Source organism: Coturnix japonica, chromosome 5, assembly GCF_054131305.1.
Source record: "Coturnix japonica strain WE chromosome 5, WE-NBRP24, whole genome shotgun sequence".
Taxonomy (NCBI): domain Eukaryota; kingdom Metazoa; phylum Chordata; class Aves; order Galliformes; family Phasianidae; genus Coturnix; species Coturnix japonica.
Window position 1 is genome coordinate 23,361,242 of NC_140667.1, and position 23,956 is coordinate 23,385,197.

The window sequence follows — 23,956 nt, forward strand, 5'->3', positions numbered from 1 at the left end:
CTTCCGGCGGGAGGCGGATGCCGGAGGGGCCGGGCGGGAGGAGGCCGCAGGTACCGGAGGCGGAGGGGGGTGGCGACACGGCTGGGCTCGGAGCAGCGGGGCCTGCGGGCCGGGTGTCAGCGGGCACGTACGGTGCGGGCCGGGCTGCTGGGGAGGGGAGGAGCCGGACGGCTGGGCGGGAAGTGGCCCCGCTCGGGAGCCTGGAACGGGCTGCTTGCATGGCCGGGTGCACGGAGAGAATCCGCCTCGGGGCTTTGTGTTGTGGAGCCGGGAGAGCCTGAGGTCTGTGACTGAGTGACTGCTGCTGTGCTGTGCGGAGAGGAGCCCTCCCGTGGGCCGTACCTTGTAAGAGTTGTTATCCCTCGTGTTTTCATTACTGGGCGGTGTTTGCTGTGCGGGCTGTAGCGCGGTGCAGGAATTGTTTGGTGTGTACGGAAATACAGAACGTTTCTGCTGTTGAAGTGAAACCGGCGGGAGCTGCAGGTGGCAGCAGGGGCAGAAAAATAACGGCAGCACCGGAGCGGGGCTCCTTTTTGGTTGCACGTTGCTTTGTTAGGGGGTACCGGGCTCCTTTCTGGTGTGTCAGTGCAATGCAGCAGGGTTGTGTGTAAGCAGCGTCCCGCTATAAGTGGTGTGAAGGTTGTGTTGTACAGGGCTGAGCTTTCCCTCCTGCACAACGTGCTGTTCTGCACCACAGCTCTCCTAACAAAAAAGGCCTTTTTATTTGGCTGGAGAGCAAAGCACGTGGCTCAGCGAGTGCTGAGAGCGGCCCGGACAGGAGCAGAAAGCACTTGGGAGGAATGGAAGTAGTTGGCTCTTTGCAGAAATGCTCCTGATGCCAAGTGTGGTTCTTCTGTTTGGAAATGTTGAAGTAGGCCTTTAACTTTTTAAATCTGGGATCATCATTGTGCTTGTATTTTGATTGGCTGTGCAGGGTGTATGCTTTGCATCTTGCCATGCTATTTCTCTGCTAAATGTGACGTTCTTAGTCCGTGTTATGTCTGGTGAAGTGCTGTTGTCTGACAGCTGTTTTGCCCTTACACTGATGCAGGATGGCCGTCCCAGTCAGTGGCAGGTCCAGCTTGTGGCTCGTTTTGAGGAGGTGGAAAAAATCGCGTGCAGTCACTCTGTCAGAAAACGAAGCATGTGGAGCTGTGAGGATCTAAACAGAAGGGCTGTCCTGGTTTCAGTTCCACGCTTAGTTTCTTACCTCTCAGCTCTCACCTCCGGATCTTCTCAGTGCCCATCAGTTCCTGGACACGTAGAACACTGTGTTTTTATGAATCGCTCTGTTGTGAGAGACTGTGTGCTACTGTCTTTAGCACCAGTGGGAAAGGGCAGGGGAAGTTCTGCAGAAAGCCCTCTGAAGGTCCCTGGGGCTTCACAAGCAGAACCTGAAATCTAAGAGGTCTTCTCTGGGTTCTCTGCCTGGTGTGGAACTGTAGACAGTCCCGGTGACCTCCTCCTGCCTCATGGTGCCACACCAGCACTAATTGTAGGAGCGTGCCAAAGGGGAAGTCTGCCAGTGCTGTCAAGTAGCCAACACTTATAGCACTGGTGAGGTGCTGCCAGTTGTCCTTGAAGCCAAGTTGTGGTCCTTGTAGTGAGAAGGAGGGAAACTTGGTGTCTTGCTGGCCTGGCGGCAGTACTATCGCTTTTCTTTGGGATGGTTTGGATTTGGTCCTTAAGGGCATCAAGACTGCTTAGGGGGCACTGTTATACAGGGCATCCTCAAGAGCTTGGTGTAGAGGGCATCTCTCTGGGTCAGTGGCTGGCAGCAGCTGAAGGTAGGCAGGGCCTCTGCCCACTGGAGTGAGGAGTGCTTGAGAGCTGCATTAATCATGCCTTGTGCAGGGCTGGGCGGTGGGGCTGCTGAGCTGCAGTGGGAATGATTTCAGCTCACTGAGTCATAGGGATCAGTGCCTCGCGTTACCATAGAAATCAGAGGAGTTGCTAGGGGTGGGGAGTTGCTTGTCATTTGGCCCTGCTGCTGCGTGGTTCTGGCATGAGCTCATGGTTCAGAAGAACCTGATTTCTTGCTCTCTGCTCCTCTGAGAGCAGAGGTCAGGCAGCTCTCAGTCCTTGCAGGAGGGCAGGGAAGGGCCTTGCTTGGGCCTCTGCTTGGCTGCAGTGGTCAGACCCTGCGTGTTTGCCGTACAGCCTTGACCATCCACTGCCCAGATGCATCTTGCTCTTTCATATTTCGGGAATCTAATTTCATTTGCTTAGCAAGGCCCCTTGCCCTCTGGGAGCCTGAGAGAAGCGAAAACTGGTTGTAAAGTGGTGAGTAAGAGATAAGGGAGGACAGGAGGTAAGCTTCTGGAGTAGTCTGGGGGGAAGGGACAAATGGTAACTGTTCCATTTCCTTTTATGTCAAAATACACCTAGCGTGGTCTTGAGTGTTGCCCTGAACATGGCTGTGACACCTTCCAGTGCTTGGGTTCTTGCAGGTCATGTCTTCAGGGCTTGATCTTTTAATTTGGATGGATACACAGTCAGGCTCTAGGGATGGAAGATGCAATATATTCTTGTCCCCTCCATTCTGCTAAAGGAAATGCCTTTACTGTGATTATCTTCTTTCCACACAAAGTCAGTGTGCCTCCTCAGATCATCTGTTAGCTCTTTGCTCCCCTCGTAAGGCAAAACAAGCACAAGCCTGTCGGAGCAGCACTGTTACAGGGAGTCTTGCTGATGCAAGGTATCATTTTGTGTTCCTACAGTTAGTTCCTCTTGGCTTGCTGCCTGCTGGCTGTTGAATTACTGTCCATGTGGTGGTGCTGACTTAGGTCTGTTTGAGCAGTCCAGGTCAGCATATCTGTCCTGTCCTGAGTTTCCTTGCTGGTTCCAGCAGGCTGACGTTAGTGGGTGTCAGTTGTTTCCTGGGGGTCTTCCCTGAGGATCAGTGCCCTTAGGAGGTGCCCTGTGTTGTGCTGCTTCACTTCTGGGTTTGACACACTGCTGCTCTAAGTGAGGGCAAGAAATATTTGCAAGAGAGAACACAGTTGTTTATTTCTTGGACCCACTTAACTCCTTGTTATCCTTAGTACTGTGGCATGTTTGGTGAAAAATACTGATTCTAGCAATAGGACTTTACATTGAAGCAGTGATTTCCATACTTTTGCAATGGTTCAGCAGAAGTATTTGCTGGGTGATGCTGAAAGGAGAATAGGGTGTTGCGTGTATTGTTCTCTCTGTCTTACTAGCCAGAGCTTTAAGAAGCTTTGAGCTGTTTGCTTCTGTGTGCAGATCCCAGCACACTGAAGCACCCACTTTGGTGTTGCTGAGAGCTCTGACCCTCCCTTATGGGGAGAAGGGGGGTGATTCCTGGGAAAGCTTCCAGCGCTGGGCCAGCTATGGAAACAGCCGGGCTTTGTGCCAGCTTGTCAGAGGGAGGGGAGCTCTTAGCTGCAGTGAGTGTATTGGGCAGGGGCTGGCAGAGCCTCTCACCTTCCTCGGCATCTTGCTGCTGCTCTCGTTTCAGGAGAGAAACTAATTTGGACGCAGCTGTGGTCAAACAGACTCACTGAGAGGGTTAGTGCAGGCTCCTGATGTGCTTTTGATGGGAACTGACACAAAAGAATCTGACACATGTCAGCGCTCCTGGCTTGGAGGAGGAAGAGGGGGAGGGGAACGTGGTCTCTGGATAGGTAAAGATAAAGCAGGCTTTGGGAAAAATCAGCGAGGAGAGTTTTTTGTGGATGTGATCTCTGTGTCTCACCCAGTGATCTCTGCAGTTCTCGTTTTAGACGCTGCAAAATAACCTGCAATATTTGGAGACCATGGCTGCAGACCCACTCTCAGAGCTTCAGGATGACCTGAACTTGGATGATACCAACCAGTCCCTCAGCCAGCTCAAACTGGCCTCCATAGACGATAAGAACTGGCCAGCAGATGAAGACCCTGCTTTTCCCAAATCAGGTCAGTATCCTTCTTGTTTGGGGTCTGGGTTTAGGCCAAAAATGAGTTGTTTCTCCTGCAACATTGTGGTCGCATCTACATATGTAGAAAGTCCCAGCTTCTCCTGAAAACTTTATAGGTGCATTTCCGTTGCACCACACCCAAGTGGATTAGCTCTTCCATTGAGCAGTGCTAAACGTTCAAGGCCAGCTGGTGTAAATATGCTGTTCTCAGTTATGGCACTGACTGTGCTTTAGTGGTGGCAGCATAGATACATTGTAAACCCTGAAATATCATCTCTTATGGTCTCTTGCAGCATAGTTTCATCTGCCTGGGTGGAAGGGTCTTGAACTTCCATGTGGGAGATAGGCTTTTAGAGCCCAGTTCTTCAAACCTGTATGAACACATTCAATTACTGTGTGGTGAACTGTTCCCCAAGGAGGTCGGGGAAACCAGGTCAAGGACACATAGAACAGGCATCCAGATCCATTCTTTTAAGTGGTTATTCCATATGTTTTGTGCAGATGACTCCAAAGGCTCCCCTGAGGCTGTCACTCACCTGCGCTGGGATGATCCCTACTATGATATTGCCAGGCACCACATTGTGGAAGTAGCAGGTAATGGCCTTTTCTCTCTGTTTTCTCCTTTGATATCTTTGCAGCTGGGCTGAGGAGGGCTCTTTTCTAATATAGTGATGGGAGCATCTGCCATGCCCATGTGGTGATGACAGCTGGCATCATAAAGAAAAGGAGGATCAAACTTCTTGACTGTTTGCAATAAGTTTTAGTTTTCCATTGACCTTGGTTAAACTTGCATTCTTTCTTGAGTCTCATTGTCTTGATTACATTATTAGCAGGACTCGTTGCTTTTGCTGATTTGTTTTAGGCGTGGCCCTGAGCACAGGATGTGGATTCTGTACGATAATGTCACAGAAATTACCTAGTTATGCAGCACAGTTATGAGCTTCCTCAGCTGACTGAGTATGTCTGGAAGCTCTATTGTATCTGAATGGCTGGGGCTTGCCATCCTGTCTACACATGGCATATTTTAGAGAGCTGAAAAACAGGGAAGAGACCCAAGGCCCACTGCAAGTAGGGAGGTGATCACTCAGAATCGCAAGTGTTCTTATTTCTTCTGTATGGTTGTCTTACCAGTATTATTTTAATTGCACTAACCCTCGGTAATTTTGTACTGGGACCTCCAGGAGAAAGACAGCTAGAGATGGTTTTCAGTTTGCTATGGTAAGTCTGAGAGAAGGGTCATTCTAGTTTGTCTTGCATTCCTTATTTAAGGAAAAAAAGCTTCTTCAACCTGTTGGGACTTGACTCACTTCCTGCTTGACCAACTACAGCCACCTCATCCCCTTTCTCTTGCTATTTCTCTGCACTTTGGTTCTTGCCCTGGTTATGAATTTGCAGAGAAGCAGAGGCACAAGCTGGAGTCCTCCTGATCAAGGGTTGTTCTGCAGAAGGGCTTGATCAGATGCGAAATGTCTGTGGGCAGCTTACCTTGGCATGTGTTGTCCTGATATCAATCTTTCTTAGGCCCTCATTAGGATGAGGTTTCTTTCTATTGTCCTCTCATGTTACAAAGGATAATGGCGAACTTAAAACCTCACCCTTCTTTGTCTCCCTCTGCTTCTTTGTTGGTGGATGACAGGAATTTGCGGTGTGTCTTCCAGTTTTTCTACAAGTGCTTTGATTTGCAGATATATTAGTAACCCTTTCCATGGGCTGGCATTTCAGGATAGGAATTAACCTGAATCTGCGCTAGTCTTCCTGCTGCTGAAATTGGGAAGGAACAGATGTGTGGACTCCTGCCACTTCACTGATAATGTCTGGACTGTAATGTAAATGATAGAGGAAACTGTGTCTAAACTCCGGGAGCTAGTGAGTTAAATGATACTGTTGTTCACCCCAGACAAAACCTAAGAGCTTAGCGGAGTGCTTAGATCACAGACGTTGATAAGAATGGAATGTCATCAGCTCTTAGAGGGATACAATTTGTGGGCTGCCTCCTGATATAAGCACCAGTATTTCTGTGGGATATCTGTTCTAAGGTAACCATTCAATGGTTGTTTTACAAGAGCTCTGAATAGAGTGTGGCTGCAAGGGAGATGCATCTCAGTGGCTGTTGGAAAGCAGCCATTTGTCACAGATGTCTAGCGCAGGCAGGAAGAATTTCCTCACTTCCTTGAAGGGCTTCAGGGAGCTGTGATGGCTGCTCTCTTCTCTATGGTGCTTTGAATTTGTGTTTCTAGTGAGTTCTCTGGCTTTGTGTCTCTGTATAGCACAAAAAGCATCTCAAAGGGGCCACTTTTCACCAGAGCTGGTTTATCTGAAGATGTATTATAGATTTCCCCACTAAATGTGGTGCAGTGCCTTACTTAAGTGAAGAAACACAGCCCTGGGTAGGGGGTTTGCTGGCACCTGGTTTGTGAGACTCACTGCTGCTTCATCTCCTGGAAGTTAGAACTGTAAAGTGGATCAAAGGGTCTGGAATTGCAGTCTGGGTTCTGAGGTGAAGCATTTTGTTCAGTTTTCTTGGTCAGTAATGAATAACATTAACAGTTCAGAGACTCAGCCAACATAATGTTCTTTGGGCTGTCACTGCAAGTGAGCAATCTGGGAAAATCTGGAAAAATCCGTTCAGAAGTAGCCCGAGGAGTGAAAAATCTCACTGGAGGATTGAAATGGAACTGTTTGGATCTGGCTGTACTGACAAGTTGTGCTTGTCAGCACTTTCAGCTGCAGTGAACATTGCCACGCTAAGCCTGAAACCAAGTAGCTCCACCCCAGTTCTCTTGTAAATATTGGCAAACGGCTGCAGATGAAGGGTAGTTTTATCCATTCTGCTGTTTTATTTGCTTTCTCTTCTGTGTCCTTCCCTGTTTTACACTGCAGAGCAGAAGGCATATGGCTAATTCTGTTTGTGCTTTCCCTGAAATGTATTCTGGGTGCTGATGCTATTTTGAGACAAGAGCAGAAGGCGGGTTCCCATCCTCAGGCTGAGATCCCAGGGTTGTCCTGTGTGGTCAGAGCAGTAATTGCTTGTTGCGAGATGATGCTCAATGTTCATAAACAATACAAAAATACTGTTTGGAACCCACTCATTTTCTAGCTGGCTTTAATTTATGACTCAGTGCAAGTCATGCTGCGTTTGAATATCATAACTATCTGGCCTTAAGGGGAAAAAAATGATTCAAAAACATTTTGCAGAGTTCACCAGAAAAATGTGGTGATGTTTTTTTTCTGTGCTTCAAAATAGTGCAGCAGTTCCATGGAAGCTCCCTTTGTGCCCTGTGCTCCCATCTCTTCTTGGGGGCTGGGATCTTCCTTGTAAGAGGCTGTTTGTTGCCCTGGAAGTTGCTGGCGTGGCATTGCTATCCCTAGCGGTGGTGTGTTACAGGAAGACAGAGCAAAAGGCTCCCAGACCTTGGTTCCAAGGGATTACAATGGCACAGTTATGAATCTATGAACATTTTAGTTTTCAGGTGTCTGTTTATGGAGCACCTTAAGGCCATGGTGAGGACTGCATGTGCTTGTGCTCTCGCTGATTTGGAGTCGCCCTTTTTGAGAGCAGATAAATTTGTCTTTGCATGTGGCTAAACGTCGGAGTGGAGGTGGCTCAGTTTCACTGCACAAACCACTTCTGCAAAGTGCTTTTTTTTTTCCTTACATCACACAGCGTTTGGAGGAAGCACAGGCTTCTGGTTGAAGGCTGCTCATGAGCTATCCCAAACTTCTGATTAGAGTCTTTGTTTCCTAATGCAGATACTTCTGTGGCAGAGGTTCTGCTTCCGTCTCCTTAAGACTGAGGCAAACTAGTGTGATATAATCTTGGCCTTGGATTTCAGCAGAGGCTGAATTGCAGGAATATGGCAGGTAGTTAATAACAGTCTGAAGGTGTTCCTACTTGAAATCTGGGATCTACTAACAAGGATCCTTTCCCTTCTGGTATGGTGCATTCTTTTTGGCTCCATTAGCACAGGACACTTGCAGTTCTGCTGTATTTGGTTGTAGCTTATGGCTTTAACTTTATAAAGAGTATCTCTGTATGATACAGAATGATGTGCTGCTTCTGTAGAATTGGGCCCATCCAAAGAAAGCCCCACGTTTTGAGATGTGAGATCATGGGAACAGAGTTTCTAAGAGAATCTTAAGTTTCTAAGGGAGATAACAGAACAGAGAGTTTCTCTTTAGGGCTGTGCTCAGCTCAGCCTTCTGTGTCAATAGTTCCATCTGGGTCTGTAGAGTATGTGTAGCTGGTGATGGAAAGGGTCCGGGGATGGTAATAAATACTTTCATAGACCTCTCCCTTCCCAGAGAAACCCCTTTTTCACCTTTTTACCTCTAATTGGCAAATTGGCAGTTTCTCTTTTCAGAATCTAATGCAAAGATTTGTTTTGAAAACTGTGTTGTAGATCTAAATTGTCCTTATATTCTTATTAGTGAGTTTGGGCTTCTTTCCAAATGGGCTGTTGGGCTTGTTATGCCTTCTGCTGTACACTTCTGCGGTTCTTTGCAGGATTTTGAGGGACAGAATTAGTAGCATTAAACCCTTTTAAAAGTAGCACTACAGCAGCTGCCATTCTGTTGGTGAAGGGAGTGTCTATAGCTTACGAGGGCCAGAGACTGGACCATGGCTGTACTGAATTTGTTGCAGTTTGAAGCAAGAGAGCCAGCTGTCATGGATGACAGTAACCACCTCTACTTTGTAGATATGGTTGCTCTGGAGAGATGAGGAACTTGTGGGAAAGATAAAGTGGAAGGGGTTTAACTGCTGCAGGACAGCAAGTAAATGCATCCCAGTGGCAGTCTTGCTGCATACTGAGACCTCATACTCAAGATTACTTTCTGGGAAAGAGTGCAAAACTTGGCTTGCTATAACTTTGTTTCTGTTCCTCCAGACCAGGGTGCACTTGATGGGGCCCAACCAGGTAGGTAGAATTTTTGTGATGCTGTAGATCATGGTATTCCTTCAGCATGACTGTGGCCTATAGCTGGGTTATCTCAAGGGAGCCCAAACTTTGCTCAGCCTCGGGCCATGCTGGCAACTTTTCAGGAGTCCAAAGGCTGCACCAAATTGTGTTCTGAGCACTGCGCCTCTGCACAGTGGAATCATCTGAACCGACTTTGGCCTGTGGGCTTTTTCCCTGTGGTGCTTTGGGGCTCTCCGGTCTCTGTGTAAATTCTGTTCCTCTTCTGGTGGTGGCCTGCTGGACCGGCTCAGTTTGAACACTTACCCTGTTGTCATGTGTGCTCTAGAAGTTCATCCTAGGATTGCTTCTTCTCCCTTTGTTAGACACACAGCTGCATTCACCCATTAAACAGCTGGCACTACACTTGGATTCTCCAGGTGAAATCTACTGTTACCAATTTCTTCTGCATTTGGCTGCAGAGTGTTTTGGTAACTTGTGCCTCATTCTAGTCTGAAGCTGTGCTAAGCTACTCTGTGCTTGCTGAGCCTTTGTTTGTATTCTGGACTTCAATCGCAGGCCTTAAGAATTTGGCTGCCAGCACTTTCACACTTCTCAGTGCAGAGGAAATTCTCTTCTGGTGTGAAATTCTTTCTGCTGTTTCTGAACAGCAGGCCAGAACCTTTGGAAAGGTACAGCCTTGCCATGGAAATGCTGATCCTCATCACCTCATTATGTGGATGCTTCTCCCCCGTTTGCTGTGTTCAGATGGAGACATCCTCCCATTTTGCATTCCCTAATCTGATTCTCTAGGGTTTTTAAATCTTGTTTTGTATCAGTAAGTCACTTGATAAGGCTTTATAATTCTGGCAGTGCTTAAATATTGGGAATGTCTAGGTGAAAGATACTAGGTATTTAAAATACTGCCACTTTGGGCTTCTTGCTTTCTTTTCTTGAGAGGCTAAATCCACTTTGGAATTCAACAGATATCAAAAATCGACCAATGATACTTAAACACTGCTCAGCTGTGTTCAGCAGGAACCTGAAATTACATTACAGAAGGTTTTGGTTGTTTTTTAAGCTGGCTCTGAAGCATCCTGAGCTTTGTGAAACTTGGAGTAGTATCCCAGATTTCTGCAGTGATATCCCTTCCTCATCCCCAAACTGCCCACTCTGTTGCTGGCTGAATAAGCTGATAACATCAAATCATGGCAGAAAGGCTGACTGGTAATTTTCAGAAGAAGCACTTAGACGTACTGTCAGGGTTTTGTAAAGCAAGGTTTGCAAGTCAAGTGTGTATTTTCCATTTTGGCTGCACAGATGTGTTTAATGCAGAGTTCTGTTTCAGGACAATGCTGCTACCTTAATATGAATTTCTCCTGATATATTTGCACTGATACAAGTTGCCACCTGAAGCATTAGTTTTGGTATTTAGTCTTCATTCTATCTAGAAGTATGGCCCTGCTCTGATGGTTTGGTCCTGTGAGTACCAGTGTGTACAGCTGCTTCTTTTTTGGTTAGTTGTTAACTATTCCTGAGAAGCTGAGTAATTACTTCATGGCCTGCAGGTGTGCACAATAGAAACCTTAGCTACTTGCAGGTGCAAAGAAGGGGTAGGGGAAAAAATGTAGTAAGATTAATATTGCAAACAGGTGAGCAAATAGTGTAAGGAATGGAGCATCTAGGAAGGATGAGATGCAGTAAGGGTTTGTTCAGCCTGTGGCAGAGGACACCTGGAGGCAGTTTCTTTGGGCAATCAAGAATGCACAGAGTGGGCCTTACATTCCTGCTTATAAATTGCAACAACTGATTGTTTGTCTTGGTCGGGAGCTGAATCTCGGTATACCTTATCAGATTTATGTCAGGAGAAAACGGGATAGTCATTCAGTTGTTTTAAGTGTTCCTATGTTGACAAGCTGAGCTCATTGTGATGAAACTGGAGTGAAAACCCAGAACTCAGTGATGGGTATGGGGTGCTCATGCAAAAATTCATTTAGATTTGGAAGGCAAAAAGGGTCACTCCTTCTTGGCCCTGGAAATTATCCAGGAGAAACATGCCATCTCTCTAGATGGTCACTTTTCTTCTTTTAATATCAATCCCAAACCTTTTTACTAAGTCTACTAAAACAGTGAGATTCTAGACTTTGCGTAGGCCCCACCATAAGTGTTATGTCATTCTAGAGGAATATGCTTAAGCTGGTTCCTCACTTGTGATTTATCCAGTCTGGAAGTCAGTGCCCATGTGGCTGAGCTGTGTGGCAACCTGCAGCATCACATTAAGGTGGTGCTGTGCTGCAGTTCTTCACAATCAAAGCCTTCCTTGATCAAGCTTCAGTCTTATTTTCAGGCCTTCAGACCATCCCCTTCAATATGCATCACAGCCTCAGTTAACTGAAGATAGCACCTGTTCTGACTTCAGCACAGAGCTACAATCTGCACAGATCTGTCACCCATTTTCTTTCATTGCTATAAAACTCATCAGGTTCTCAGATGCTACCATCTTAGTGCTCTATGTGGGCAGGATCCTCTTTCTTCTAGACAAAGCCATACAAGCAGAAGAGTCAAAATGTGCTGTATCTTCCCTTCCAGCACTTCTTAGCCTTCATCTTTGTATTTTAGAGAGCTTATATGCATTTGATCCAACCCTCAAGTTCATAGCAAGCTACCAATAAACTCTGGGCTAGGCAGAGAGTGGGCTACCATGGGATATGCAATGTGATGTTGGTCTTGTGGCCTGGCTGTGGCTGTATCTGGTTGTTCCAGATGATCCTTGCATCACTCTCTCGTAGTCCTGCTTTCTGGGTCATGTGTCCTCCCTTAACTGCCCCTTACCTGCGCATGTGTATGTCAGTGTGATGGCCTACGCCAGCCCTTTCCTGGTCTGTACCTGGTGCTGCCTCAGGTGTCCCTAACCTTTGCAGAGGCTCTGGCTTGTGTGCATCAATAAATTTGTCTTGTGTTGTCTGGTGAGCGACTTGAAAGTGAAACTTGAAAAATGGAGGTGAACAAGAAGAGAGAGAATCTGTTCTTCTGGCCAGGATGGAGGTAAAAGACAGGGTTAGTGGCTTCTTAGTGTCATGGCCTGTGTATGTGAATTCTCTGGCTGCTATTTGAAGCAGCAAGTGGTCATCTCTTGCTAACAGGCAGTATTCCTAAAAGCCTCAAGTTTGTTCTGCACTTAATGTGAGATCTCAGTTGTTGCATGGCAAGTCTGGCTGGACAATAGTTGGGTGCTGGAGCCCAAGCAAGGCTGAAACAAACAGCTGCATGCTCTGAATGCCATAAAGCCAGCATGGGGAAAAGGATACCTTTCAAGAGTAATGATGTACTGCAGGGTTGTCCTGCTAAGTGGAGATCCTTGCTGCTTTTCTGCATTGTGGTTTGAATGGGATGATTGTGCCATAGGAAAAGAAGGTGGGTATTCTTGAACATAACCTTGGTAACCTCTTTCACTGCTCTCTTCTCCTGACTGACAATAAAACATTGCTGGGTGAGTAGCCAGAAAGATGGGAATACTTGAATTCTTCACATTAAAGGAACAATGTCGCCTCCACTGCTGCTAAATAAAAGTAGGTCATCTCTATGGAAGCAAATCGAATGTTGTGCCCATTTAGGAGAGAACCAGACTTCCAATAGAACGTATATCCAGACCTGGTTCTTAATTATCGAAATCTGTCAGTTCCCCCAGCATGTCTGCTGAGCCTGTCCATGCCCACCTGCTTGGGTTTTGTTCATGGAGATGGAGAGCTCTGCTGGTAGAAGTATGCTGATGTATGAAGGCATATTTGGAGGAAAACTCGGCTTGTTGCCTCTGAAGCCTCAAGAGGTGGCTGGGAGTGTCCTCCTGAGATAAGGTTGTCATGTGGGTTATTTCTCTGTCACGTGGTAGGGATTGTTTTCTGGTAGGTTTTTGACATAGAATGCTCAGTGCAGCTCTTTGGGAAAATACCATTATGGATGGGAAAATCTAGGAAGCAGTGAACAGTAGCTTTGTCTGCAGCACACACCTCCCGCTGAGCCCCATCTGGAGAATCCAGTAGCCCTAACGTGATCCATCTATAGAAGAGGCTTGTGATGATGCTGACTTTGTTATGGGATGTGGCTGGTACTGCCTGTTTCTGGGAATTTCTTGGTTTCCTGGGTATGGAGTGGCTTTGTTCTGTGTGCGGAATGAAGCTTGAGGTGAAACAAGAAATATACACACCAGACCATGAACAGTTATTCTGGGACTGCGTGCAGAAGAGTTGTAGTGGTTATTGCCTCTCTGAGGGGCAGTTTTCCTGTGCCTCCGTATGCATGCATGTGACAGGAGCAGTGCCCCCAGAAGTAGTGTTGCAGCATTAATGCTCTGAATACTGCAGGCCTCCATTCGTATATGCCATGAAGCACCCTGGCTTCTAGTCCTTGCTCTTCCTTCAGGGCTGAAGCATGGACTCTGTTCTTTATTCATGTTGCCAGTTTGCCAGGCCCTTGGTGCTCAGGTTTCTACTTTCATCCTAGGCCCATAACAACTCCGCTGAAAATCAGGTTCATCTTTGCTGTCAGCTTTGGCATTTTGGACTTCTGCCTTGTTATGGTGGTTTTCTGTGTTCCATTTCCCCTTTGCTGTCAAGCCCATGACATAGTTCTGAAACTCTTGTAACCTCTGACATTTAATCTGCAGGTGATGACAAATATGGAAGGAAAGTCATTTTGTTCAGTGCCTGTCGGATGCCCCCAAGTCATCAGCTCGACCATGTGAAACTGCTGGGGTGAGTAGTGTCTTCAGAGGCTGCTGTTAATGCAATTTCTAGGTACTGGATTCCTGAGGCCAGGTCTGTGTGGAGTACCGTTTTTCTCTGGACGTGTCCTTGCAAAGAGCTTACCTCCATTGCTGAGGATACAGTCCTCTGTTATGGCACGCTAAAAGGAGGAAGAGCCCCTTTGTGGCAGAGTATGAAGAGAGTTCATGAGCTGTTTGTTTTCAGGTACCTGAAATTCACACTGGACCAATATGTGGAAAGTGATTACACACTGGTTTATCTTCACCATGGCCTGACTAGTGAGAACAAGCCATCCCTGAGCTGGCTGCGGGATGCCTACAGGGAATTTGATCGCAAGTGAGTAGAGGGCAGCAGGCAAAGCTGCAGCATGCTGCTCTGTAGTCTCGTACAGAAGGTCTTCCCCTTTTTCCTGAGTAGCTTGGTGATCATATCTTACTATAGCCTGTTTCTGCTGGTTGTGGAGGTGGGTTTTGTCTGTTGCAGGCTGAATTGTGGGATGCACAGCTCCTTCTGAAATTGCATTTTTTAGGCCAACAGGCAAGGAGCAGAGCCAGGAACCAGTGCAAGTATGTCAGCTCTGTGGTATAATTGTTACTTCCTTGTGAGGCTGGTCACTGCTCCTGGGCAAATCTTGGAATGATGTAGAGTGTGCCCTTGAACTGCTGGGCATCCTGACATGAGTATGAAGCATGGAAAAGCAGAGGCCATGGGTGACTTGGGGAGTGGTGAGGCAGAATGCAAAAGGAACAGAGCATCTAGAACATTTTAATCTTGCGAAAAGGTTGGTCCCCCTTTTTAATGCTCAAGGTCATCCTCACTTATGGATCCTCATTCTCTTGGCAGGTACAAGAAAAACATAAAAGCCTTGTATATTGTGCATCCAACCATGTTCATCAAGACTCTTCTGATTCTCTTCAAGCCTCTGATCAGGTAGGAAGCACTACAGGAGCCTCACCCAATGCTCACATTGCTGGGGAATAATGGAGCATTCCTGGGGAAGCACAAGGTATTCACAGGCTATCAAGCCTGCCCTGCAACCTCATACCCTGTGTTGTCCCTTCTTGTTTCTGAGCTCAAAAATATTCAGACACAAGAAATACAAAATGGTTTGCAGATCTGTGCTGCTCCCTTGCTATCCAACCAATTAGGAATAATGTGTTATAGATTCTGCTAAGAATAAAAAAGGAAGTGGGAGCATCAGTACAAATTCTGTTAACATCTTGTGTTGATGCTGAAATCCTAACTCCATAAAATAATAGAAAAGTAGTTATTTCCACCTGCTGCTTAGGAAGGAGGAATCCAGGGCTTGGGGAGGCTGCCTCTGTCAGGGCTTCTAACATGACCTGGAAAGTCTTTACGTCTCCAAGTAAAATACATGAGTTGAGAGCTGCATGGACATCTCTGCTACTCAGCCATACCTACCCCTTTGCCTTATCAATGCTTCTTTGAGACCCCTGCTCTCCTTGCCTGTAAGATCTGCTTTTCAGATAGTGGATTTCTTTATTCTTCACATACCTCCTTGTCTCTTGTTTTTCAGCTTTAAGTTTGGACGAAAGATTTTTTATGTGAACTTCCTTAGTGAGCTGGAGGAATATGTAAAGCTGGAACAGTTGGGGATCCCAAGTCAAGTGCTGAAGTAAGAGTGCTGCTTATCTTCCTTTTGTTTAGAGCTCTAAGAGGGGATTTTACTGGGTGAAAGGCGAGGGGAGGAAAGGATTATTCCACCCAGGCAGTGGTTTTAGAAGGAGCAGTACAAATTCCTATAAAGACTGTGGTTTCTCTCTGCTGTTTTTCCTGTGTGTCTTTGATCCCAGCACCCAATTCTGCCCTTGAAAGTAAAAATACTTCTCCACAGGAGCACCCATCATGACTCTCCCACTCAACCCTCAGGGGCTTTCTGCAAGTTACTAAAGTTAATGCTGACCTGGACCTTGTGGCGTGTATCTGTTGTGTCAGGCACCTGCTCTGCTCATTTGGAACAGTTCAGCTCCTCTTTGAGTCTTCCCGGAGTCACTACAATCTTAGTTCCTCATCACAAACAATGCTGCCCCAGCCTCCTACCTGTGCTGTGGTCTTTAGCTGCTTCAGCTCTTGATTCCATATGTATCTTCCTTTTCCCCTGCTTTTATTCTGGCAGCCTTGTGTTTGTTCTTGTTGCTCCAGACCTGCCTGTCCTGTATGTACCTAAGTGAAATCAACTGTGCTAGGCTGGAGGTGTTACCAATGTGTTAGCAGTGGGTCACGTGCAGTGCTGGGTCTGTGCTCTTTCTGGGAGGTGAAGTGGCTTTTTACCAGCCTTTGTTTTGCCACAGATATGATGAATATCTCAGATCCCTCCAGAAACCTTCACAAGTGCCCCAGAAGCCAACTCCCCCACGCCCACCACTGCCAAACCAGCAGTTTGGAGTCTCGCTCCAACAGTGAGTATCTCTGAATGTTGTTGTTGCCCTGATCAGTCTGTTTTGAGGTCACTGTATTTATAGCTGAACAGCTGCAGAAATGGCTGTAGTAAGTTTGGACTTACTACAAAACTGTAATCATCCTCCTGAGGAGCTCTATCTGCATCCAGATTCTGATTGACTTAGTTCAGTTCCACCCTTTTCATTCCATGGCTAGAACCTAGATCCTATCTAAGTAAGTGTGAGATTGTTTCTGTAGTTAGGGCTCGTTGAGGGAGGAGCAAAATAAGGTCCGTGAGGACAGCTTTATGCCATTAAAAGCTTTGTCTAAACAAAGGAAGTCTGTTAGAGACTGAATGAGGTGTCTTTAGGGCTGTGCTATTTTTATTGGGTAGAGCCGCAGATCTGTTGTTTAGTTTTTTTCCACATCGTTTGTAGTCACTCTTATACTGATTTCCAGCCCCCATTCCTGCACAGTGACGCAGGCAAACACAGACGCTGGCAGGGGATAGTGATACTGCCCAAGTGTTGGAGGTATTTTTAACTTTGACTGTGATTTTGCAGCAGGAAAATGAGGAGGGGCCGGGATTGTGTGGCCAGACAGATCCTCTGAAGCAATCTGGGAACACATTCCCCAGCTTCAACACCACACTTTCTCATGTCACCCCTCTGGTGCTGTGTGCCTGAGCCTGTTAGTGGACTGAGGGGTGAACATCTGCATACCATGAAGTTGTACATGGACTGTCTAATGTGAGAGTGGCAGTGGATGCCTCAGCATCACTAGGCGTTCCCTGATAACCACTGTGTTGGCTTTTTTCCCTTACAGAAATGGAGTAGATAAAATTATCCTGTGTATCATTCTGCCATGCGTCAGTTTCTCTTTGCCCTTGTCCACAAGGGAAAAGACCAAGACAGTTTAACTCTCTTCACCTGCTTTGTGACTAGCAGCCTTCCCTTCTGGGAACCCCACTGTCCTGGTGTCTACCTGTGGTGGAGGTAGACAGCCCTTTTATGGAGGACAGATAAATTTAAATAATGAGCCCAGACTTGCTTCAGTGAATGACGTCTCATGATGGGAATAATGGGTGAACCAGGGAGACAGAGATAGCAATATACTATGTCATCCCAGCCAAAGTTAGCACATGTTTAGGCAACTTGAGGTCTCAGGGGCTGTGTGTGCAGGGCAGGGAGGACCAGTCCTTTGTAACTTTTTGTCTATTCCCACAGTCTACGGGAGAAGAGCCCTGATCAGTCTCTTGTTCCGCTGGTGGTCAGAGAGACTATTGCTCATTTGCAGGAGCATGGTAAGTGTCTGGGGAAATCAAAGCCCTTCTTAATTCCACGGTGTTGGCCTCTCCTCCTCCCTGTTCTAATCCACAGCAGAGCAGCCATCTAGGATAAGGTGTAAAGGCCTGACCCAGCCTTGAAGAGATTGCATAGTTTAATGCCTGGGAGATGTTTTTCTTTCAGTTGGCCATCCTGTCACTTGGCTAAGAGTAGTAAATGCTGCTTGTATCCTTTGGCTGCTGCTGAAGGCAGGAAGAATTTCAGTTCTGTGAGGGGGAAAAAAAAAGTTAAAAAAAGGAATTTGTTGATAACCATCGGACACCCCACAGCATGGATTGTTCATAATAGCATTCCTAGAGGCTGCCACATAACAGATCTTCCTTTTCCATCTGCTCTCACCTCACAGCTCTCACAACGGAAGGGATTTTCCGGAGATCAGCAAACACGCAGGTTGTCAGGGAGGTCCAGCAAAAATACAACACGGGTGAGTGCTCCAACTCAGCTGAGCCCCTCTCGTTCTCTGACTCCTGCTGTCCTGCTAGAGCTGTGTTGCAGCTATGCCAGCACGGCTTCTCAACTTTTCTGATAGGCCTCTTGGTGGAGGCCCGTCAGGGTATGACCCGAGTTGCAAAGGAGAAGCATCTGACACTGTTCAGTACTTCTGATTTATGGAAAGCGTAATCCTTCACACTCATGTTTCCTACACCACCCTTTTCCTGTCTCCCGGGAATGTTTCCCTGTTTATTAGGATAGGATAAACCACGTTTGTCTGGTTATGCTGAATGAACTGAAGATGGATGACTGGGTCATTTCTTTCATATTTTCTGAAGATTTAGTGCTGGGTTCAGCGGTGCTTTGGATATGTTTTTGGGACGCATTTTTCCACTCAGTTAGAAGATGCAGTGTTTCAGTACCCTCTCAATGTTCTTTAAATAGTGGCTTCCCTAGTTCTGGGCTCCAACCTTCACATCACTTTCTGTGTCTGGAGGAGATCCTACTTTGGCCAGTGAGTGCTGAGTCTCTGTGTTACTTTCTCAGGTGTGCCGGTAGATTTCCAACAGTATGAAGATGTTCACCTCCCTGCTGTGATTCTGAAGACCTTCTTGAGAGAGCTGCCTGAGCCCCTCCTCACTTTTGGCCTCTACAGCCATGTTGTCAGCTTCCAGAGTGAGTTGTAACAAGAGTGTGCTCTTCCCTGAATGTTGCAGTGGCCAAGGACAAAGATATCTTCCAAACCACCCTTGGCTGTGGAAAGGACAGTCCTGCATGGGATACCCTATGATTGCAAACTGGGATTTTGTTGGATTGTGTGCTGAGATATTCATCTTTTCCATGGAGAAATGAGAATTTCTTACAGACTTACTTACCCCATCTCCCTTGCTTTTTAGGTGTGGAAGAAGTGCATCGTGTGGATGTCATTCGCAAAACACTTCAGAGTCTGCCAGAAGAAAACTACCACGTGCTCCGTTTCCTGACAGCCTTCCTGGTGCAGGTGAGCAGCTCCAAGGCTTGGAAGTTGTCTTTTAGTTCAGTTTTTATGCCTTGCATCAACCTCTTGACTACCTGCTTTGTCCTTTCCTTTGAGAAGAAATGAATCTTAAGCTAAGAAACTGCCTCTCTTTACCTTATGTTCCTTTAATATGGAGTCTCATGACTGGGAGTTGCAGGCAGGCATTAAGCCAATGTGGTCTGTACCAGTGAGGCTGAAAGTGTGGAGTTACAACTGCAAAATACCCAAGCAGGAGATTGGACTAGAAGAATGGTCACAGATCCACCCTGCTTACTGTTGCTAGAGACACTGGCAAGAGGGAAGATCATTTTATTTAATGATAATCTGTAGAGATATTGACTGACAGTGCTCCTGGTCCTATTGCACTGTGGCCTGGTTGCTGAGCCATAAGTGGGATGTGGGAATTGGCAAAATGTTGCTTCTTGCTTTCTGACTGCTGCCAGTTGTGTGTGTTTCCCCCAGCCAGTCTTGAGCTTCTATCTGCCACCCTCCTTCCATCTGCTCTGGAGAGTCTTGTCAGCTCTGGCTCTGGGGAGGGAAGAGGGCAGCTGCTTTGTTGTTCTGCAGCATATCTAAAGGGAGGTGGGAGGCAAATGGGTGAGGCCAGGCTCTTCTCAGTGGTGTGTAGCAACAGGGCAAGGAGTAATGGCCTAAAACTTGAACACAGGAAGTTCTGTACTAACACGTGGAAGAACTTTACAGCAAGGGTGTGGGAGTATTAGAACAGGTTGCCCAGAGAGGCTGTGGAGTCTCCTTCTATGGAGACAATCAAGACCCATCTGGTTGCTTACCTGTGTGACCTATTGTAGAGTGCCTGCTTCAGGGGCTTGGACTCAGTGATCTCTGGAGGTCTCTTCCAACCCCTGTGATTCTGTGATTTCACAATGTTCTCTTTCCTTCCCCCATAGGTATCTGCTCACAGTGACAGAAACAAGATGACAAACACCAACCTGGCAGTTGTGTTTGGCCCAAATCTGCTGTGGGCCAAAGATGTAGCCATCACCCTAAAAGCCATCAACCCGATCAATACCTTTACCAAGTTCCTGCTGGACCACCAGAAGGAGCTCTTTGAGGATGTGGAGGCCTGATTCCCAGCCAGCCCACACCAGCACACTGTGCCCACCTTCCCGCCTTTCCCACCTTGTCTTGGGGCTGTGACCAAGCTGTCTCCAGTACAAAGGGACTGTTGATCTCCTGGGTGATGAGCAGAATGAGGGCTGTGGAGATGGTGGTGAAAGCGTAAGTAAGCAAGCAGGAGACCTGCTGCTCCAGATGGGGATGGGAGCTGGTCTCCCAGCTACTGTGTGGAGTCCTGCCCCACCTGCCAGTCTGTGCAGCTCCTCCAGGGCTCATCACCAGACTGTTGCCCTATAAGATGACCAGCCATCCTTTCCTCCTTCCCTCACATATGGTTTTTCTGCCCTCTTTGTCCTTTCCTCAGCAAAGATATTTTTTGTTTGTTTGTTTAAACTCCCAACAGCCCCGTCTCACTCCCCTTGTTTCAGCTGGGCTATCAGGGCTCTGGCAAGACTTGCTGGGTATGTAGTAGAGATATTCTTGCTGTCGGTGCCATTTTTCTGCACTGAGCACATCCTGCCTTTCCCCAGAGGCATCTGAAACACTGAATGGAGCAGGCAGTCCTTGTGCTTTGGGTACTTGTCCTGCACTTGCAAACACCACTTTAGCCACAAGTTTTTGGCAGGCAAGTGAGAGGGGTAGGTTCCACAGCACGTGGGCTGTATAGACCTGCCGGACTGCAACGCACAGAAGCTCAATTTAGCCCAAGCCTCTCTGGGGTCACCCACACCAGCTACTCTTCAGCTTTTGCTGGGGTGAAGTTCCTGTAGTTACCCAGCTCAGGTGTTTCTGTCCAGCCCGCAGTATTTCCAGCCTGGTTCGGAAGGTGCGTATCAGACCTGGCTGTGCTTGGGTTCTAACTGGGGCTCTTTCATAGATGGGAGTCTGAATTGCAAGGAGAAGAAGGTGCCCTGGTGGCAAAGGACTGCTCAGACTATGAAGATCACTGCCTTTCCCTCTGGGAGCAACACCAGGCCTCTTCTATTCCTTCAGGCACGTGTGTCTGTGCTGACAGACACAGACTGCCTTGGTTGTTTAAGTTTGAGCAGAGCTTTCTAGCACAATGTAACAGTGAGTGTGGCCTTAGCGGCAGGTCTAGGCACTGAGGCTGACCTCACCCTGGAGTGCACCAGGCCTGGTTTGCAAGTTTCTGCCCAGGTACTGAGCGCTCGTGTGCCAAAGCTGTGAGGGAACAGCTATTCCTTGCAGAGGGCATCGCCTTCTCTCCTCCTCAGTTCCTTTACCTTCCATCCTCCTATGGAAGCCTCATCTGGTGTATCCTGTATGCTCTGTTAATGCCTGGAGTAATTGGGTTGTCTGCAAGGCAGGCTTAGGGCTGGATGTGCCTGATGCCTTCCCAAAGCAGTGCATCGCTGTTGGTTTGGGGTTGTAGCGTGCAGGTCATGCCTGAGCTAGAAGAGATCCCTCTCCTTAGCCTGGGCCTGATGGGGTGTTCATGGGGAGCTTCTGGCCTTATTCCTCTGGTGTGTTATACCCTTATCTTCTGTGCCCTGCCTGCCTTGGCCAGTCCTGCTTTGTGCTGTATTTGGCCACAGGGACAAAGGTTTTGGACCAAACAGAACTCTTTTTTTTTTTTTTTTTTTTTTTTTTTAAAGCTACTGGATGCTAAATAGAATTTACATTTTTGTAGCGTTTTAGCCTGATCAAAAGTTGTTGTTCCAACTGCAATCAAAATAAGTGACATCTGCTGCGGGGATGATGGAAGCTGCTATTCCTGCTACGCTGTGGAACGGGGATGGGTGTGAACGCAGGAAACCTGGCAGGGCAGTGCGGGTCTAGCAGCTGGATTGGAGGAGGCACGGCAGCTTGTGGGTGGAAATAGTGAGCAAGAAACTCGCTGCTAAGGTTGGAACAAGAGATGTTCTGGGACAGGGCTGGGCCTCCAGCAGTGCTGGGAGCTTAGCTGTGCTCCAGGGGGAGAGCAGGTTGCTGCAAGTGTCTTGGCTGAACAGGAGCCAGCAGTGTGCCCAGGTGACATCCATGACATCCTGGCTTGTAGCAGAAACTGTGTTGTCAGCAGGGGCAGGGAAGTGATTGTCACTCTGAATTCAGCACTGGTGCAGCCGCACCTCGAGTACTGTGTCCAGTGTTGGGCCCTCAGTGCAAGAAAGACATTGTTCAGAGAAGGGCAACAAAGCTGGTGAGGGGTCTGGAGCACAGGCCTTAATCAGGAGCAGCTGAAGGAGCTGGGATTGTTCAGCCTGGAGGAGGCTCAGGGAAGACCTCATTGCTCTCTGTAACTACCTGAAGGGAGGTTGTAGTGAGCTGGGGATCGGCCACTAGTTGTAACTGGTGATAGGACCAGAGGGAATGGCCTCAAGTTGCACCAGGGGAGGTTCAGGCTGGACGTTAAGAAATACTTCTCTGTAAGAGTGGTCAGGCAGAGGAACGGGCTGCCCAGGGAGGTGGTGGAGTCGCTGACCCTGGAGGTGTTTAAGGAACATTTAGTTGTTGTGCTGAGGGACGTGCTCTAGTGGGAACTATTGGTGATGGGCAGACAATTGGACTGGATGAGCTTGTAGGTCTTTTCCAACCTTGGCGGTTCTGTGATTGTACCTGTTCTGCATGGAGTTTGTTTGGTGGGTGCTGTTTCTTTTTCTTTCTCCTCCCTTTTTTTTTAGTGAATTCTCTAACGTTTCCTTTTTTAGCCAAACGGAGCCTGGTGCATCTCCTGCAGGCAGGGATAACAGCCCGCTCCAGTTCAGTGCCTGCAGGGAGCAGATCTGGAGAGTGTTCAGGAAGCTGCTGCCGCTCATGGTGGGAAAGTGCTTGCAAATCCTGGAAGGGACCCAGTGTAAATATCCCCTTTTGATCGCTGCTCCTCGTGCTGGAGCTGCCGGGGGCCCTGGAGCAGGCACAATAACCAGGGCTGCTTTTGCTTCTGCTTTTTGCTCCCCTAAATGCCTTCTATTGAGATATGCCTTGTGTGACCTGAGCAAGGAACTGGGTCTGCCCACAGCCTCTGCACAGCTGCATCTGCCCAGGCGCAAGGAGCCAGGCTGGCAGGGTGTCCCTGTTGATCTGAGGGATGGGTTCTGTGTAGGGTGCTGATCTTTGGCATTTTCCTCCTTCCTGTAGAGCTGCCCCAGGTTCTCCTCCCTTTCAAGTTAGTGATCAGCCGTTTTTCCTTTTGGAGGTGGAAAAATGGTTCTGCTCCAACCCTCTGCTTTTTAGCACCCGGCTCATTCCCCTCTGCTAAGATCTAGCGCTGTCTTCATGGCCCCACGTTGTACAGTGACACAGAGCTTTTGGCTGGTGCAGGGGGGGCTGGGGCTGTCTGAGCGCCTTGTGGCCATGTCTGCTCATTTGACAGAGCTCAGGGCCACTTTGGTGCCTGTTTCACACACAGGGGTCCCTGTGCAGAATGTTTGGCATCGCTTTTGTTGCTGTTGTTCCCTGCCTTCTTTTCTGTTGACGTTTATCAGGTGCAGGGCTGGGGTTTTCACAGTGGTATTGGTTCACATTGTTTATTTCCTTCTAATCGGCACCAATCCTGTATTTCACAGTTTGCACTTTTTGTATTTCAATAAAAATGGAAATGTAATCCTAGATCCAGGTGCGTCTGTCCAGTGGCAGCAGCTGGGCCACAACTACAGCAAACAGAGTAAGAAACATTTGTGTTTCTACACATGTGCTGTTTTTCAGTTGTCATTACTAATTGTGTATTACTTATGGCTTGTGCTAAGAGCTTTCCAGTATTGCCAGTTCCCCTTCCTTATGTCGGCATTATTCAGCATGGCTTGTGAGCAGCTGTCAGCCTTATAGAGGCTGAGGTGTTCCTGGAGGCTTTTAATAGTGTAAAGTGGGCTCACTCTTGGGCAGCGTGTGGCTGCTCATAGCCTTGGTGACAGCCAAGATCCTGGTGGGCCTTGCAGTGAGGCCCAGATCCCCCAGGATGGTCTGTGTGAGTTTGCTGGCAATTACTGCTTCTCACCGTGTGCAGCACCTTTCCTTAGAGCACAAAGTGATGCTGATAAATACACGTACATGCACCCCCTGGCTGCCTACCATCACTGTAACACAGCAGTGCACTGCAGTCGCTACCCCTGGCAGGGGCATCCAGTTTCCTGGAGGAGAAAAGATG

The 23,956-nt window shown here is 47.7% G+C and overlaps 1 protein-coding gene across 13 annotated transcripts; it reads left to right on the top strand.

The window, feature by feature from the left end:
• Positions 1-15: 15 nt before the first annotated feature.
• On the top strand, positions 16-23,416 carry ARHGAP1 (Rho GTPase activating protein 1). Of its 13 annotated transcripts, none has more exons than XM_015864412.3 (14): positions 16-345; positions 3,735-3,918; positions 4,422-4,514; positions 8,807-8,836; positions 13,479-13,566; positions 13,783-13,914; positions 14,422-14,508; positions 15,116-15,214; positions 15,891-15,998; positions 17,205-17,281; positions 17,671-17,748; positions 18,303-18,431; positions 18,653-18,756; positions 19,683-23,416. In XM_015864412.3, the coding sequence occupies exons 2-14, from the start codon at positions 3,780-3,782 to the stop codon at positions 19,860-19,862; spliced, it is 1,344 nt and encodes a 447-aa protein (XP_015719898.1). In that variant the 5' UTR covers positions 16-345; positions 3,735-3,779; the 3' UTR covers positions 19,863-23,416. The 13 variants fall into 13 exon arrangements, with proteins under 13 accessions (XP_015719898.1, XP_015719899.1, XP_015719900.1 ...); XM_015864413.2 differs by having other exon boundaries at positions 16-132; XM_015864414.3 differs by having other exon boundaries at positions 16-127.
• The last annotated feature ends 540 nt before the right edge of the window (positions 23,417-23,956 follow it).

Excerpts from the sequence above, each read along its gene's own strand:
- ARHGAP1 (XM_015864412.3), top strand. The coding sequence starts at position 3,780 with ATGGCTGCAGACCCACTCTCAGAGCTTCAGGATGACCTGAACTTGGAT. Across the intron at positions 15,999-17,204 it reads TTTGGAGTCTCGCTCCAACA|TCTACGGGAGAAGAGCCCTG; the intron begins GTGAGTATCTCT and ends CTATTCCCACAG. Across the intron at positions 18,432-18,652 it reads CCATGTTGTCAGCTTCCAGA|GTGTGGAAGAAGTGCATCGT; the intron begins GTGAGTTGTAAC and ends CTTGCTTTTTAG.